We start from the raw sequence: 19,520 nt of genomic DNA on the forward strand, positions 1-19,520 counted from the left end.
AAAAAAGATCGCTGGTAATCCTATCATACAGAGACCTATCATACAGTCTTAAAACTTGAATAAAATACCATGTTTTTTCTCTTTCTGTAACACAAATCCAATCATACCATACACATTATGTTTTAAATTGCTTATCCCTCACTCAAGAATTTGCTTTATAATTTTTCTGTAAAATAAATACACTTTGATATCTGTTAATGACTACATAATAAATCATGTTTTCTCTTACTGTAACATTCACAGAATAGGGCACCATGCTGAAAGTTTTACATTTATTACTTCATTTAAGGACACACAATGTAATTTCTGTAATTAGCTCCATTTTAGAGATGAGACAACTGAGAATGAGAAGGCTAAGGATGTTTTCAAGATACCATACATAGCTAGTAAACAACAGAGCCAAGATAGAAACTGTCTTATTGCAGAAGCCAAACTCCGGCTCTTTAAATACTCCTCTATTGCTTCTCATCATTTTTTCAATAGAAATTTATATTGTTTTAAATGTGGTTTTTTGCTCGATAATGTTGCATTAAATATTTCTTTATGTGTATATATATTTTTATTGGCCAAGAATTCAGAGGTTGCAGCAATATGTGTATTTTAGTATTACTTTTTAATATTTCCAAACACACTTGTGGATAAACTTATTCTAAAAACTTCTAAACCCTAAATATGTTCAAGAAAAAAAAAATCAGGACTTATAAAACCTAAGAAGGACAAGAGATTGGTGAAAATTACAAACAACAAATCCACATTAATTAGGTCGACTAAAACTTCCCAATTTAGACAAATAAGATACATGTATTTCAGTTAGCTGAAATCCAACTCATTTAACACTTATAAATCAAAACTGAAGAAAAATACTTCTGCCATATAATGTACTATCCACATTTGAACCTGAATAAAACTTTAGTTATTTACTGCCCATTACTACTCCTAAAGATGGGATATATTTTGACTGGTTAACACTAATTTAGGTTTGTGAACGAATTACCCTACGTTACTGTCCCTTAAAACTCAGTTCTCACTTTTTCCCCCTTGTTTGTAACTCTGTTCAAATTACCTTGCTAAATCAACTCAAATTACCAACTTCTTACCAAGAGTAACTAGTATAGAGGTAGATGAGGAGGGAGGTACCAAGTGTTTAATACCAAGGCACTGTCATTAATAAACTCCTAAGATTAAAAATTAGAAAGCAAGGGGAAAAAAACCTAACTGAAAAGAAGAAAACAAGGTGTCAGTAAGCATGAAAAGAAATAATAGATATGAAAAAGAGAAATTAAGAAAGTATTACTAGGCTAATATAAAATAAAGAGAGATATGCAATGGATAACAGAAAGAAGGTGCTGCCTTTTTTAGAAGAGATTTCTCAGTGATATTTTAGCAACTGAGATTTACTTATCTGATTGACCTCTTGTTAACCTTCAAACAAAATAAAAGCTTACATTATAATTCTCTATTGCAGAAGGCTTCTCAAAGGATATTTGTCAAATATAAGCAGCCATACTTAAGTTACTTTCAAAACACATTTAAAACTCACCATGAAACCATAGGGACATCAAGTAATATAGAATCAACCAAATATTACTTAAAACCAAAAACAATACTACTGTACTGCAATGCAGATAAATATACAATAACATATTAATTGATGTTAATAAATAAAACGTTTCTCATTCTATCCCATCAACTTATGTTATTTTTCTCTTAAGGAGAAGTGGTGGCTGAAATTCAATCTGAAGTTCAAATGTTGAAAGGGGGGTTGCATTAAAAACTAACATCATCGGGATTTTATTCATAAATAGCCTATAAAAGTGAGCAATACAAACCAGAATATACATGTATTTTAATTCTACAATAAAAAAATCTACTATTTATGAAAAAGTGCATATAGCACAGTGTCGCTCTTTACAGATACCCACAGTGACATTATAAAACTGGCAAATGATGATAGAGCTCTGTGTTAAGTTCAACCTCAGAAGAGTAATACTCACGCAGAGACAATTTCCTCACCACTCACAAACTTTGCATAAGACACTGCTTTTCGGTGTCCTTTGAATACCATGATTGGCTGTTTAGTGTTACGAAGATCATAGTAGTGGACACAGTGATCTAAAACAAATAAAGTAAAACAAAAGAAAAAGAAAAATGTAGTAAATGGAGAATGGAAAGCAAAGCTAAACTTAGCTGCTTTTGGTGTCGTTCATCAAACTTTTTAGGAATAAACCAAACTTGTAACAGCAGTAAACTAGGTGCTATGACTCATTTTTAAAGACTAGGAAGATACAGTGGGTTTTCTGTTTTGGATCTAGGAAAATATGGTTGCATAAAACAGTATATACACATAAGCCAACATCAGCCTGACAGGGAGTTCCACTGTTATTTCCAGTGATCCTGGCTCTAGAATCAGAGTATTAAGGCTTCAAAGTAACTGAAAAATTTTTAAATGTATCCTCACATTTCAGATGACCTTATTTTAAAAAGATAATGTAACATTATAGGCTTCTGGTTAAAGATAATAATGCTATCTAATTTTATTTCTCACATTTGCTTTTGAGAAAATACTTCACTGAGACACATTTTACACGTAATAAAACCAACTCACTGTAAGTATACAGGTCAATGATTTTTAGTAACTTTACCCAGTGGTGTGAGCATCTCCATAAATCAGTTTTAGAACATCTTCCTCATCCTAGTAAGATCCCTCATGCCCATTTATCACCCATTGCCCTCGGCAATCAGTATTATCTAACTTTCTCTAAAAATTTATCTTTTCTGGATATTCTATACACATGGAGTCCTACGATACACGACTTCTATGTATGGCTTCTTACGCTTCATATAATGTTCTTGAAGTTCATCCATGTTTTAACGTATGTCAACAGTTCATTCCTTTTTTTTTTTTTTGATCATTATTTTTGAATGAGAGCAAGACTGCGTTAGCAGGGAAGGGGCAGAGAGAGAGAGCGGGAGACAGAGAAACCCAAGCAAGTTCCACACTGTCAGCACAGAGCCCAATGTGGGGCTTGAACTCACAATTGACAGATCATGACTTGGGCTAAAACCAAGAGTTGGACCCTTTAACTGACTGAGCCACCGAGCCACCCAGGCGTCCCAACAATTCATTCCTTTCTATTGCTGAATAGTATCCATTGTATGGATACACCACATTTTGTGTACCCACTCACCAGTTGAAGGATATTTGTTTCCACTTTTTGCCTATGGAAATTAATGCTGCTATGAACAATCACATTCAAGTCTTTGTGAGAACATGTATTTGGGTCCCATGTATATACCTAGAAGTGTAATTACTGTGCCACATGACAGTTTTATGTTTTTTTAAGAAACTAACAAACTGTTGACTTTACCATGTTACATTCATAGAACCAACATATGACGGTTTCTTTACATGAGTTCTTTGAAAATTCTGGATACAACTTTTATAAGACAAAAGTTTTGACAAATATTTTCAACCACTCTGTTGCTTGCCTTTTTAATGTTCTTAACAGTGTACTTTGAAGCACAGAAACTTTGAATTTTGGTAAGGGCCGATTTATCTATTTTTTTTTTCTTATAAATCCATAAAACACTTTAATCCAAGGTCTTAAAGATTTTCCCTCCATTTTTTCCTTTTTTTTAAGTTTATTTAACTCTAAAAGAGAGGGCAAAAGCCTGAGTAGGGGAGAGGCAGAGAATCCCAAGCAGACTTGCCACTAGCAGCGCAAAGCACGACGCGGGGCTCGAACCGACGAACCACAGTATCATGACCTGAGCCAAATAAAGAGTCAGGCATTTAACAGACTGAGCAACTCAGGAGCCCCTCTATTTTTTTTCCTAAGTTTGTTTTAGGTCTTACATGTATGGTTTTTTTTTTTTTTTAAGTTTATTTTTCTGTATGGTATGAAGGAGAAGTCAAAGTTCATCATTTTGCATGTGGATGGAGATGCATCCAGTTGTCCCTGCATGATCTGAAAACAAACTTCTCTAATGAACTACTTTAATACCCTTGTTGAAAATGAACTGACATCTGGATTCATAATTCTAATCAACTGATCTACATATATGTTACCTTCTGCCAGCACAACAAAGTCTTGTATAACTGTAGCCTTTATTTAAAAATTTTTAAATATTTTATTTTTGAGAGAGAGAGAGAGAGACCGAGCATGAGTAGGGGAGGGGCACAGAGAGAGGGAGACACAGAATTCAAAGCAGGCGCCAGGCTCCAAGCTGTCAGCACAGAGCCTGACGCAGGGTTTGAACCCACAAACTGTGAGATCATGACCTGAGCTGAAATCGTACGCTTAACCGACTAAGCCACTCAGATGCCCTGTTTTTTGTGTTTAAGATTAAAAAAAATCTTTTTAATTTTATTCTGTGTGTGTGTGTGTGTGTGTGTGTGTGAGAGAGAGAGAGAGAGAGAGAGAGAGAGAGAGAGAGAGGCGCAGGCATACACATGTAAGCCAGGGAGGGGCAGAGAGAAGAAGAAAGAAATCCCAAGCAGGCTCCACACTGTCAGCACAGAGAGCAACACGGGTCTCGAACCCATGAACTAAGAGATGATGACCTGAGCTGAAACCAAGAATGGGACACTTAACTGACTGAGCTACCCAGGCACCCCTAGGAATTTATTTATTTTTATTTATTTACTCATTTATTTTTTTTAAATTTGCATCCAAGTTAGTTAGCATACAGCACAATGATTTCAAGAGTAGAATCCAGTAACTCATCCCCTTCATATAACACCCAGTGCTCATCCCTACAAGTGTCTTCCTTAATGCCCCCTTGCCCATTTAGCCCACCCCCTACCCACAACCCCTCCAGCAACCCTGTTTGTTTTCTATATTGAAGAGTCTCTTATGTTTTGTCCCCTTCCCTGTTTTTCTATTATTTTTACTTCCCTTCCCTTGTGTTCACCTGTTTTGTACCTTAAATTCTACATGAGTGGAATCATATGATATGTCTTTCTCTGACTAATTTCACTTAGCGTAAGACCCTCTAGTTCCATCCATGTAGTTGCAAATGGCAAGATTTCATTCTTTTTAATTGCCAAGTAATACTCCATCATATACATATACCACATCTTCTTTATCCATTCATCCGTCGATGGACATTTGGGCTCTTTCCATACTCTGGCTATTGTTGATAGCGCTGCTATAAACATTGGGGTGCATGTGTCCTTTCGAAACAGCACACGTGTATCCCTTAGATAAATACCTAGTAGTGCAATTGCTGGGTTGTAGGGTAGTTCTATTTTTAATTTTTTGAGGAATCTCCCTACTGTCTTCCAGAGTGGCTACACCAGTTTGCACTCCCACCAACAGTGCAAAAGAGTTCCACTTTCTCCGCATCCTTGTCAACATGTGTTATTACCCGAGTTGTTAATTTTAGCCATTCTGCCAGGTGTGAGATGGTATCTTATTGTGGCTTTGATTTGTATTTCCCTGATGATAAGTGACATTGAGCATTTTTTTTTTTCATGTATCTGTTAGCCATGTGGATGTTTCTTTGGAAAAGTGTCTATTCATGTCTTTTGCCCATTTCTTGGATTATTTGTTTTTTGGGTATTGAGTTTGATAAGTTCTTTATAGATTTTGGATACTAACCCTTTATCTGTTATGTCATTTGCAACTATCTTCTCCCATTCTGTCGATTGCCTTTTAGTTTTGCTGATTGTTTCCTTCGCTGTGCAGAAGCTTTTTATTTTGAGAGGTCCCAATAGTTCACTTTTGCTTTTATTTCCCTTGCCTCTGGAGACATGTTGAGTAAGAATTTGCTGTGGTCGAAGTCAAAGAGGCTTTTGCCTGCTTTCTCATCTAGGATTTTGATGGCTTCCTGCCTTACATTTAGGTCTTTCATCCAATTTGAGTTTATTTTTGTGTATGGTATAAAAAAGTGATCCAGGTGCATTCTTCTGCATGTCGCTATCCATTTTTCCCAACACCATTTGCTAAAGAGACTGTCTTTTTTCCATTGGATATTCTTTCCTGCTTTGTCAAAGATTAGTTGGCCATACGTTTGTGGGTCCATTTCTGGGTTCTCTATTCTGTTCCATTGATCTATGTGTCTGTTTTTGAAACAGTACCATACTGTCTTGATGACTACAGTTTTGTTATACATCTTGAAGTCCAGAATTGTGATGCCTTCAGCTTTGGTTTTCTTTTTCAGTATTGCTTTGGCTATTTGGGGTCTTTTCTGGATCCACAAAAAACTTAACACTGTTTGTTCTAGCTCTCGAAGATTTTGTTTTTACATAATTTCTACACTCAATGTGGGACTCGAATTTACAACACCAAGATCAAGAGTCTCATTCCTGACTGAGCCAGCCAGATGCTCCATAACTGCAGCTTTAGAATTCTGAAATTCAGTAGAAACGGTCCTCCAACTTTGTTCTTTTATAAAATTTTCCTGGTAATTTCTGTCTTTTAGCATTTCCATATAAATTTTTGGATCAGTTTATCATTTCTTGGGGAAAAAAACCTGCTGGAAGTTTTATAGTGACTGAGTTGAATCTATAGGTCAATTTCAGGAGAATTACCATCTTAACAATATTAATGCATCCAATCTATGGACACAATGCATCTGCATTTATTTATCTTAATTTCCCTCAGCAGACTTTTGTAATGTTCAGTGTATAAGACTTGCACTGACTTTATTAAATTTATTCCTTAAGTATTTTATTCTTTTTGATGTTATTCTGAACAGAATCATGTTGTTATTTTTGGATTGTATATTGTTCATGCACAGAAAGACTATTTTTTATACTGATATTTTATTCTGTGGCCCAGCTAACAATTATCAGTTCTAATCCTTTTTCTTTTTCTTTTTTTTTAAGATTCCTCAAAATTTTCTACATATGGGATGATGTCACTGCAAATAAAGACAGTTTAATGTTTTCTTTCAGATCAGGACATCTTTTATTTCCATTTCTTCCCTGGCAATATTAGCTAGAATCTCCAGTACAGTGTTGAACCACAAAGGCAAAAAGTGAAATCCTTGCCTTGTTCCTAATTGTAGGGGAAAGTATTCAGTCTTTCACTAGTAACTATGACTTTCACTTGTGGTTCTTCACAGAAACCCTCTGTCAGATTGACAAAGTTTCCCGCTATTTGTTTAAAAGTTTTAATTATCAATGGGTATGGAATTTTGTCAAATGCCTTTTCTGTCTTTATTGGGATGATTGTGTGGTTTTAGCTCTTTATTCTATTAATATAGTCTATTACATTAATTGATTTTGGGATGTTGAATAAATCTGGTACTCCTGGGATAAATCTCACACTGACATAGTGTATATAATCTTTTAAATGTGCCATTGAATTTGGTTTGCACGTATTTCATTTGGGGAATTTGCATGTGTGTTCTTGAAGAATATTGGTCTGTTTTTCTATTCGTGTGTATTTTGGGCTTCTGGTTTTGAAAAGTCTTCAGGGAACAACTTGTGAAGTACTAGTGTAATTTCTTACCATTTGATAAAATTTACAATTGAAGTGATCTGGGTCTCTGCTTTTCTTTGCAGGAAGGTTATTAGTTACTAATTCAATTTCTTTCCTTTTCATACGTCTATTCAAATTTTGTACTGCCTCTAAGCCAATTTTCATAATATGTGATGTTCTAGAATATTTTCACTTCATCTATGTTATTAACTTGGCATACAGTTATTCCTAGTATTCTGCTGTAAACCTTTTACTATCTGAGAGGTCAGCGGTAATCTCCCTTCTTTAAATCTTAATTTTAGTGACCTTTTTTTCTTAGTCTACCTAAAGGTTTGCCAATTTTGTGTCGCTCTTTTCAAACAACCAATTTTTACTCATTTACTCTACTTTTTTTCCTGTTTACTATTTCATTATTTCCACCCTATTATTTTCTTCCTTCTGCTCATCTTTGGCTTGGTTTGCTATTTTATTCTAGATTTTTATGGTGAGAGCTTAGATTATTAACATCTTTCTCATTTTTAATATAAACACTTGAAGACGGACATTTCGTCTAAGCACTGCTTCAGCCACTAGCACAGATTATGATGTATGTTTTCATTTTCATATACATTCACTTCAAAATACTTTCTAATTTCCCTCACAAGTTCTTCTTTGACTGAAGGGTTATTCAGAAATCTCCAAATATTTGTGGATTTCCCAAATTAACTACTAAGGTCGATTTCTAATTAAATTCCATTTTAGCCAGAGAACATGATTTGGACTATTTCGAATTTATATGAAATTTACAATTTATTCACATTTATTATATGACCTAATATGTGATCTATCCTGGAGAACGGTCCATGTTTGCTTGAAAAGAATGTACACTCATTCTGTTGTTGAGTGGAACGAGTTACACGTGGGACTGTCAGGTCACGCTGCTACTGCCATGCAAGTATTTCGCGTACCGGCTGCTTTTCTGTCCAGTTGTTTCATTATTGACAGTAGAGTCCTTAAGTCTCCAACTACTTTTGGTGAATCGTCTATTTCTCCCTCTAATTCTACAAATTACAGTTTCATGCATTTCAAAATAGTTTGTGAATATCTGTATTTATAATTGTTGTATCTTGCTGAATTAATCCTTTTATCATTATACAATGGCTTTGTTTCCAGCACCAATTTTTACTTACAGTCTGTTTTGTCTGATTTAAATACAGCCATCTCAGCTTCTTCTTGGTTACCATTTGCATGCTACATCTTTTTTTATCTTTTTACTTTCAATGTGTCTGTCTTTGAATCTAAAGTGTATCTTATAGACGGTACACAGTTGGTTCCCGTATTTTTTTTTCATCCATTCTGCCAATCTCTGTAGCATGGAGTGTTTAATCCACTTACATTTAACATAATTATTTATATTATAAGATTCATACCTGCAATTGTACTTTTTGTTTCTCCTACATCTTTTTTGTTTCTACATTTCGCCCCTGGCCTTTTTTGTGTTAAAGAGCTGTTCTCCAGGATAACACTTGTGTTCCTCTGTTGCTGTTTTTTTATTATATTTCTTAGAAGCTATTTTCATTGTGGTTTTCTGGGGATTATAGATTATAATTAGCATGTGAATTTAAGAAAATTTAATTCAGATCATCATTAATTAATTTTAATATTATGGGGAAATTTTGCTCAAATATAGCTCTTCCCCTCACTTTTCCACCCCATCCTCTGAGCTATATGGACATACATACTACATCGTTTTAGGGTACAAGCCCACGAACACAATTTTAGAACTCCTGTTTCACTCAGTTGTCTTTTAAATCAGTCAGAATTGTTACCAAAAATACATTTTAAACTATCTTCACCTAGTGTTTTTTATTACTCTATATGGATTTTCATTTCTACCTCATATCCTTTCCTTTCAGCCTGAAGGCCTGTCTGTGGTGTGTCCTGAACGGTAGGCATGCTAGAAAAGAACTTGCTCAGTTTATGTTTATCTCTGAATGTCTTAAATTCTTTATTTTTTTCATGGATTTGTTTGCTGGATATTAAATTCTTTTGACAATCTTGCTTTCAGCATTTAGAATATATTACACTGCCTTCTAGCTTTCATGGTTTCTGATGAGAAACTGCTAATCTTACTGAGGATCTCTTTTATGTGAATTGCTTTTCTGTCGCTGTTTTCCAAGATTCTCTCCCTACCTTTGGCTTTCAATAGTTTGAACTTGAGGTGTTTAGGTATGCATGTCATTGAGTTTATCCTACATTGAGCTCACTGAGCCTCGTGGGTGTGTAAACTGATGTTTTTCATACAGCTTAGGAAGATTTTGGCCACTTTTTTCCTTAAATATTTTTCCATCCCTTTCTCTATTCCCTTATTTTCTGAGAGTCTGTTTATGTTGGCATGTCTCGCAGGTTTCCAATCCTCTATTCATTTTTCTCCATTCTTAGACTGGATAATCACTACTGACCTAACTCCAAGTTCACTGATTCTTCTGCCAGATCAAATTTGCTTAGGAGTCCCTCTAGTGAATTTTTCATTTCTGTTATTATACTTTTCAACTACAGTATTTCTATTTGTTTTTTTTTTTTCTATTTTTCTTAATACTCTCTATTTGGTGAGATATATTTTTTAAATTTCTCTTTCATTCCTTAATTGTGGTTTAATTCATTGAATACTTTTATTAACAGCTGCTTGCAAGTCTCTAAGTGAAAGCCCAACATCTGTGATAGTTTCTACTAACTTTTCCTGTTTTGTATATGCCATAGTTTTTTGGGTTTTTTTGGTAAAAAGTAGACATTTTAAATAATAAAATATAACTCTGGAATCAGTTCCTATCTCCCTCTCCTGGGACTTTTGTTGTTGGTGTTGTTGCCACGTATTGGTCTAGAGACTTTTGCAGAAGTGACTCTAGTCTGTAAATCCATGCTGTATGGAACCACTTAAGTCTCACTTGGTTCCTTTTGTTTGTTTGTTTTAATGTTTATTTATTTTTGAGAGAGAGAGAGAGAGAGAGAACGAGAGAGCATGAGTGGGGGAGGAGCAGAGAGAGAGGGAGACATAGAATCTAAAGTAGCCTCCAGGCTCTGAGCTGTCAGCACAGAGCCCGACACAGGGCTGGAACTCACAAGCTGTGAGATCATGACCTGAGCCAAAGTCGGACGTTTAATCAACTGAGCCACCCAAGCACCCCAAACTTGGTTTCCTTTTACAAAAAAAAATTTTTTTTTTTTTTTAACCTAGCTGAGTGAAAGTTGTTCTTAGGTCAGTATCACTGAGTAGTCACAAAATTTTCTTAAATGTTTTGAGCTAGTACATCTACTACCCTTTGCCAAGGGCACCTGTGTATTAGGGCATCCTTTCAAAGCTCAGGCAACTTACAAATCTCTGTTGGTCTTCACAGGTAAGCAACTGGAGCCCTCTCCAATTTTTCCTGGATAATTACACTGCCCTGACAACCATTCTACATCCCAGGAACACATTAGAGCTTTTTCAAAAGCCCTTGTGGCTGTTTTGTTGCCCACATCTTCCTTTTAAATTTCTGACTCAACTGTTTGCCCCATTTGGTATCACAGCTTAGACAACTGTGATACTACATCTGAGTGTTTTCAACAAGACCTTGGGTATAAGTCTATTCCCACGGAGCCTCTGAGTCAGGTCAAACAGAAAAACATCCCGTGAATGTGGCTCTCTCCAGTGAGTTCTAAGTCAGGTCAGATAGTGGGGCTTTCTGAGAAGCTCCTGAACCAATTTTTTCCCAATACTGGCTACAAGGCTGCTTGGTTTCAAGGATTATATACCACAGAGTTAGCTCATTTTTTATACATTTGCCTGTATTTCTGTTGCTTATATGGAAGCGTATTCCTACATTTTGTTTTCTGTTTACTATTGTAATTGCATTAAGTAATCACCTCAAATGACAGCAATCAGCTTACACTGTGGAGGTATAAATGTATAGCTGCAATCTGGCAAGTGCTAAAGTAAAAATGGGGGAAAGAGTCCTGTTTCAAGTGCTGTGCTCAGGTTAAATGTATCAGTTACAAAGATTAAACTTCTCTTTTGCACTAATAATTCAAAATGGAAAAACATTTCTATAAAATAAGGCTTTGACTTCTGGTTACCTTATCAATTGAAAATAATCTGATATTATAAAAATAGCACAGTACAGTATAAAAATACTATCTTATTTTCAGGTTACTAAAAAACAAAAGGAGTAGGTAATATATTAAAAATGTAGGGATATAAGTAAAGGTTAAATTATCTCACTGTGTACTGCAAAAAGACTGTACAGTAGCTGGGTAAGAAAAGTAGTGTAGAGACTAAGTATAAAACGGGCAATGTTCCTACAGACTTGGCAATCTCAAAAGAAACTGTGCTACAATACTCAGAACCAGCTATGTGCAGTGGTGATTTATTTTCAGCAAAACATATACTACTGCAAAAAAAAAAACCACCATATACTACTCCATCAATTATTGTTATTATGTCATCATGCTGCTATTGTCTTTTCTCAGTTTTATATTTTTACTGTACTTAACTAGTATTTGATTTGACTATAAGTTGCTTAAGAGCTAGGAACATAAGAAAGTGATCCGTAGTTTTATACTTGTACATACACTTTAGTAACATTATGATAAAAATAGTTTATATCAGAGGGGAGAAGTCCTCAGTAATTTTCTTTTACAAAGCGAAATCCTTTCTGAAGTGTCACCGTAAGTTTTAACAATATTCTTAATAATTTCAGGATTTAGTATATGATCACATTTCTATGTCTTTTATTTCCCCCAAACTTATTTTGAAAATTTTCAAACCTGCAGAAAAGATGGAAGAGCGATAAACTGAACAACTTTGTACTTTTCAATCTAGACTCACCAAATGTCAATATTGTTACCTTATTTGCTTTATCCTTTCCTCTACAAATAAACAAACAGACTCTTTTTCTTCCCCATGAACCATTTGTTAAATAAGTTTCAAACATCAGGATATTTTACCTATAAAAACATCAGCACCTACCTTCTACAAACAAGAAGGATTTCGACAATACCATTATGTCATATTCAAGAAAGACTGATAAGAATACAATTTAATACATTCTATATTCAAATATCCCAGCTGTTTTAAAGAAACAAAATCCCGAGTAGCTACTTATTTATTTAATTTTGTTCAGGGGTCACTCACTATATTCAATTTCTATGCCTCTTTGTTGTTTTCTGTATAACAACTTCCTAACACTGTTATTTTTGAGCATCTCAGGTAGTTGTTTTGCAGACAGTTCCACATTCTGAATATTTTCTCACCATTATGTTCATGTTAAATATTTTTGACAAGAATACTATAAAGATTATGTTCCTTCCTACTGCATCACATGGCATATAATGTTTGTACCAACGGTGTGGCAAAATTTGATTTCTCAGTTAAATGCCCCCATGGCCTTGTCAATGTAAAGAAAATTTGTTTCTTTTATTTGAACCAAATTATGCTACATACACAACCATTAAGAGGAATACCAACAGAGAATAATTTCCAGTAAAATTAGTAATTTTCCTGTAGGGATACCACAAATAAAGTGTTTCACTATTAACAAGGTAATCATTATTAATATGCTAAAATTATAGGGTGAAAATAATCTCTTTGGAATACCGTAAAAATATCTTATTGAACTTAATATTTAATGAAGAGTTCATTACCTTTACTAAAGTAACAATAAAACAACTGTAACTGAGAAGTTAAAGTTTTTAAGTGTAGTTTATGACACAGCCATGCTAGACCGTGTTCCAAAAAGGAAGCATACAAAGGAAACGGGTTCAGTCCATAAACAAAATGGCCAGTGGGAAATCAAACTCAATTTTAGAAATCTTGAATTCTATTTTCAGGTTTCCCAGATACTTGTGAGCTTATAAAACTTTTCAGTGTCCTAGCTTTTGGATGTCACCATGATGGGGCTGGGGTCAGAAAGTAAGCTGAAGAAATAAAGTTTTCCTTAGGCAGGGCAAATAACTTCTGAGTATTTTAAAATACGCAGGTCCAGGGGTGCTGGGCTGGCTCAGTCAGTAGAGTACATGACTACTGATCTCAGGGTTGTGAGTTTGAGCCCCATGGAGGGGGCAGAGTTTACTTAATTTTTTTTAAAAAAGTAAAAGAGGGGCGCCTGGGTGGCGCAGTCGGTTAAGTGTCCGACTTCAGCCAGGTCACGATCTCGCGGTCCGTGAGTTCGAGCCCCGCGTCAGGCTCTGGGCTGATGGCTCGGAGCCTGGAGCCTGTTTCCGATTCTGTGTCTCCCTCTCTCTCTGCCCCTCCCCCGTTCATGCTCTGTCTCTCTCTGTCCCAAAAATAAAATAAAAAACGTTGAAAAAAAAAAAAAATTAAAAAAAAAAAAAGTAAAAGAAAATGAAAATAAATACATAGGTCCACTAGTTACTGATATTTACCTCATATAGATAACATTACTGATTTTAAAAACAATAATTACATGATTTGTTACTGCCTTTAAGCCTTCACGGATATCCTAAAATACGATGTTAGAGATCTGAAAGAAAGCTAGTCTTTGGAAAGAGAAGGATCAAACAAGTATAAGTTACATAATACAAATGCATACGAAATACTGTGGAAGCATTTCTTCTTTTTTTTTTCTTTTTAAGTTTATTTTTGACAGAGACAGAGTGTGAGCATGAGCTGGGAAGGGGCAGAGATGGAGACACAGAATCCGAAGTAGGCTCCAGGCTCCAAGCTGTCAGCACAGAGCCTGACGTGGGGCCTGAACTCATGAACTGTGATATCATGACCTGTGCCAAAGTGGGACACTTAATCGACTGAGCCACCCAGGCGCCCCTGGAAGCCTTTCTTTTTAACACCCACTCTGGATTGGTTGTTAGATCTTGTTCATCATTTGGGAAAGAATCAATCAGCAACTGTCATTGCTTATTCTTTACCAAATACAATCGGCTCGGGTTCCAGCCTAAATAAAACCTCAGACATAGAAAATTTAGCGCAGCATTAGTTAGCCTTTATGAAATACCCCTCTAATTCTTACCAATCTGCAAAAGATATACAAGTAATTGTGAGCAATATTGTCACAAAAATAGTAATTACTTATCTGTATATTAGATTAAGCCACAATCATCAAATAGTAGTTAAAAACAAACAAAAACAACTTCCAATTCCATATGTGAAACACTTGGAAGTCACTTTATCTTAATACCAAATAAAAGGTGAACAGATTAAAACACCAACAACTCTTTCCGGATTCCTAAGAGAGGCGACAGCTGTACTCGTTGAAGAGACAGGTCAATGAATGAATTAATGAATAAATGAATAAGCCCTGACTTGTGAGGGGAAACTGTCATAGAAAACAGTGTCTAGATAAAAATCTGATCTGTAACTGATGAACTGCTAGAGGCTCAGTGTGAACAAGTCTGAGAGTTAAAAACTCCAGAGAGACCCACTCATAGACGTCCTCCACAATTTTGTTAGATTTATTTCCCAGAGCTTGATCAAGTTCACAGAGTATCTTTGGAGTAGCAAAAATACTCCGTATGATGCTATAATGATGAATTCATGTCATTATACATTTGTCCAAATCCATAGAATGGACAACACCAAGAAGGAAGCTTAAGCTAATCAATGGACTTTGGGTGATTATGATGTGTCATTGTGGGTTCAATAATGTTACAACTGTACCTCTCTGGAAAGGGATGTTGAGAATGAGGGAAGGTATGCATGCGTGGGAGTAGGAGATATATGGGGAAATGTCTGCATCTTCCTCTCAATTTGGTGTGAACCTTAAACTGCTCTAAAAAAAAAAAATAGTATTTTTTAAGAAGTCTCAGTTATATATATTTTCCCTAAACATTGGTTTAAAAAAATCTCAGTTATAAAAAAAAAGTAGCAGAAACATTTATATGGAAGTCCTCCTTTGCCTAACTTATTTGAAACCCCAAGATACAAAATAGATTAAAGTAGAGCTGCTCTGATTACAGTCCAAGTAGGAATAGGAACCCTTTTTATACTAAGCCTCTTTTCTCCCTATCTGCCTGGCCTTCCTTTCCACCACTCAACTCCTGAAGAAACTCAAGAAATATAATTCAAGGGGCGCCTAGGTGGCTCAGTCTCTTGGTTTCAGCTCAGGTCATGATCTCACGGTTCCTGGGTTCAAGTCTGGCATCAGGCTCCGGGACAACAGTGTGGAGCCTGCCTCGGATTCTCTCTCTCTCCCTCTCTCTATGCCCTCCCACCTCTCAAAATAAACAAACTTAAAAATGAAAAAAAAAAAAAATTAAAAAGAAAGAAGTAATTTGAAATGAAATTACTGTATTGATGAATATGAAAAAAAATATTTTTAGTTTTCCATACTGTTCTCCCCCCCCCCCCCCCCCCCCCGCCAGGGAAGCAGTATATTAATGAATTCCAAAGCTCACGGGTAAACAAAAACTTCTACCCCTCCCCCCAAATCCAACTCAAAATATCAAAAATAATAGAAAAAAGGTTTAACATTTGTATTTATTTGAATTTATCTGAAAATATATACATAACATATTAGTTGTGGAATATAGTTTTATTATCTTACTGCAATAAAGATTAGAGGTAAACATAAACCACACAACCTAAAATATTCAGAGCTTCTAAGATATTAAATAAGCACAAACTGTAGGCAAAAATTCCTGATCTCACAGTTTGTCTGCTTAGTTTCTATATAATAAAATGTGAGTTACTAGGGAAATTTAAAGACCTATTTTCCTCTTGGCAATATATTTTTTTTAATGTTTATTTATTTTTGAGACAGAGAGAGACAGAGCACGAACGGGGGAGGGTCAGAGAGAGAGAGAGAGGGAGACACAGAATCTGAAACAGGCTCCAGGCTCTGAGCTGTCAGCACAGAGCCCGACGCGGGGCTTGAACCCATGAACCGCGAGATCATGACCTGAGCCAAAGTCGGACGCTTAACCGACTGAGCCATCCAGGCGCCCCATTGGCAATATTTTTAAAAGTCAGAATTTTATAAAGTCGTTCAAACATCAAAAATCTAAATCTAGAGGCAATGTCATCCAAATCTTGAAGTCTCAATTTTAGAAATATAATATCTGGCATGTCCACACTAGAAACAAAGCGCTGAAATCCGTAACTCAAAATGCAGTACAAAATTATTTGCTCAACTTGGCCCCGTTTGCTAAGTTTACACAGCCAAACTAAACAGCTGCAAAAGTATCTGAACATTGATTTTGTGAGAATTAATTTGTTCAGTCTTCACTGATGAGCTTTACTTCAATCTCTTTTCACACACTTTTGCTTTACAAAGTCAAAAAGCAAATAATGCTAATAATGACTAATGAATATCAGAGACACTTAATTTTTTTTCATTACTAGAAAGGCATTATTAAAACAACTCCTGTCCATCACTCAGAGGCCAGGCTACGACAAAGCTTCTGGAGATTTCTCCATTTAGATAGGCGAAAAGACAGGCAATTACAACATTCTAGGCAGGTCCACACCACCCTTTCCCTTCCCACTAACTCTTTGATATCTAGGTCCCTGAGGCCAGCAACTTTCTATCACTACCATTAATGAACCAGGCAATGTGACTTCAGCTCACATGCTCAGTTCTCTGGTTTTAATCCTCTGCTCTTTCTAACCCTTTGTGATTTTAATACTTTATAAGCTCTGAATCTGAAATAATATTTTACATATTTTATCTAAAATGTTTGTTGACAGAGGATTTTCAGTTTATTTTGTCTATCATATTGTTAGAATCAGAACTCCCTTCTGAGTTATCTTATTACTTTCTTTGACGTAGCCATTTGAGGCAAGATTTCAAAATAAAAAACTGATTAACCCTCAACTCAGGTCAAGTAACTAATTTACTGGTGTGTTTCACAACTGTCCCTCCATTTCCAGGAGCACTTTCATCTGACCCAGGGTGCATAGAGATCTGTATTTTAAACAATGTGCCAGAATTATTAAGTCTTTGTATAGTAGTAATATAATAAATTAGTTTTTCAATCATACTCTTGCATGGAGTCTAAAATGGAGAATTTAAGTGTAAAAGATAATGCAGATTATCAAAATATATCCTATTATCTCAATAACAGTTCACAAGAAAGATTTATTTTTCTTTTACTGGACAGATCTGAGCCTTGTGTTTTCTAAATGCTGTTAAAACAGAGACTTAATATTTTAATGCTGTTATGTTCACTAGACAACAAAGCTTTCTTACTGGGACATATAAAAGGCCTACATCTACATTTCTAAATTCTTGTTTCACCAATTCAGAAATTTGTCAATATCTTTTTATTTTTTATTTGAGAGGGAAAGCACGCATGCGTGCGTGTGCGTGCGCGCGTGCACGCACACACATGCATGTGAAGGGGGAGGGGCAGAGAGAAAGAGAGAGAGAGAGAGAGAGAGAGAGAGAGAGAGAGAGAGAAAGAGAGAAGGGGGGGGGGGGGGGAGGGAAGGAGGGAATCCCAAGCAGGTTCCGTGCTGTCAGCACAGAGCCCAACGCACAGCTCTATCCCACAAACCATGAGATCATGACATGAGCTGTAATCAAGAGTTAGATGCTTAACCAACTGAGTCACCCAGGCACCACTGTAAATGTCTTTAGTATAGTTACTACAGCCCCAGGGGAAGGGAAAGGAGAAGGAGTAGACGTAAAACTGCTGAGGAATAATCTCAAAACACCAACGCTTGGTCTCCTCTCTGAAGATTACAATTTGGTAGGTTTGAGATAGAAACAAGATAAAATTTTTCAGTTTCTCAGATTTTAAAAGCTATTGTTCTAATGCTATTTTTCACAATATATTGTAATTTATTTGCTTGTCTATCTTATCTAATGAGCTGTGACATCAGGAAAAGTAGGATTATTTTTTATTTTTGCATGCACAGTAACAAGTAAATTTTTTAAATGTGTTTCTGAAGTTAATAAATGAATGCTATAACTCTAATGAAAAGAATTCCAGGCACTCTGGTAAGTGTGACAGAGGGGAAATTTTTTTTTTTTAGAACGGTTACAAGGTCAAGCTCCTCTAAATAATCAGTACGTACTTTCCTTCTAGGTACTGAGAAACCTTTAGATATATATTTCACGTTGTAGAAGTAGATCTATAAGTAGAACTGCAGAGTGCAAAGTCCACTGAGTACATGTGCTTATGCTGGTCAGTATCACACCAGTCTACTAAGGATCCAGGGTGTAACTAAGTATCACTTAACTGCAATCTCACGGATGTTTCATACGACCAAAGCTTCCCAAGGCTGACGCTCTCATTCCATGTGTCTTCCAACAAGCTTTTATTCAGAATCCAGTATTCCAGAGTTATATCAAGTGGCTGGTTTCGTTTTTATTTTTTGCAATTTAGATCTGGTGCAGATCCATCTTTTTGTATCCATTCCTCCATCATCCACCTAAATATCTGTCCATCCATCTGCCTATACAAGTAGGGTTAACATCTTCTATCCATCAGGTGCTGAGTTACCTAAACCAGCTTTTGGTTGTTTGGAAAAAAATCTTTGTCTTCACTTGTGAAAGATTTTTTGGCTGGATATAGAACTTTGGGTTAAATTTCTTTTAGCACTTTATTTTTATTTAAGAGAGAGAGTGAATATATGTGCAAGTGGGGGAGGCACAGAGAGACAGAGAGGGAGAGAGAGAATCTTAAGTGGGCCCCACACCCAGCATGTAACCCCAACCCAGGGCTCGATCTCACCACTGTGAGATCCTGACCTGAGCCAAAATCAAGAATCGGACGCCCAACTGCTGAGCTACCCAGGTGACCCTCTTCCAGCACTTTCAATGTGTCAGCGGCTCCACTGGTTTTTGGCCTGTATAGTTCATGATGAGAAGTCTGCTATAACTTTTATATTCCACTTTCTATATTTCTTTCATTCTGACTACCTTCAAGAATTCACTTTGTTTTCAGTATTTTGACTATGACTTAACTAGGCATTTTGGGTCCATTTTTTATTTTATCCTCTTTGAGGTTCTGTGAGTTTCTGGTATCTGTGATTTGTTACCTTTCATCAGTCTTGGAAAACTTTTGGTCTTTATCTCTTCAATTTTTTTTTCCTTTTCTCTCCTACTATCACAATGCTAAATACAAGTGTGTTTTAGTATCCAACAAATCTTGGAT

At 35.8% G+C, this 19,520-nt stretch overlaps 1 protein-coding gene across 7 annotated transcripts in view; it reads right to left on the reverse strand.

Moving 5' to 3' along the window:
• COP1 (COP1 E3 ubiquitin ligase) overlaps positions 1-19,520 on the reverse strand; it is a 261,318-nt gene that overhangs the window by 59,924 nt on the left and 181,874 nt on the right. For all 7 annotated transcript variants that reach the window (XR_006199155.1, XM_042926464.1, XM_042926463.1 and 4 more), the window contains one exon: positions 1,995-2,112. Coding sequence is in view for 6 of the 7 variants with exons in the window: in XM_042926464.1 (XP_042782398.1) it covers positions 1,995-2,112 (118 nt within the window). In the remaining variant the exon portion in view is untranslated. The remainder of the gene's footprint in view (positions 1-1,994; positions 2,113-19,520) is intronic.

Source organism: Panthera leo, chromosome F3 (assembly GCF_018350215.1).
Source record: "Panthera leo isolate Ple1 chromosome F3, P.leo_Ple1_pat1.1, whole genome shotgun sequence".
NCBI lineage: Eukaryota > Metazoa > Chordata > Mammalia > Carnivora > Felidae > Panthera > Panthera leo.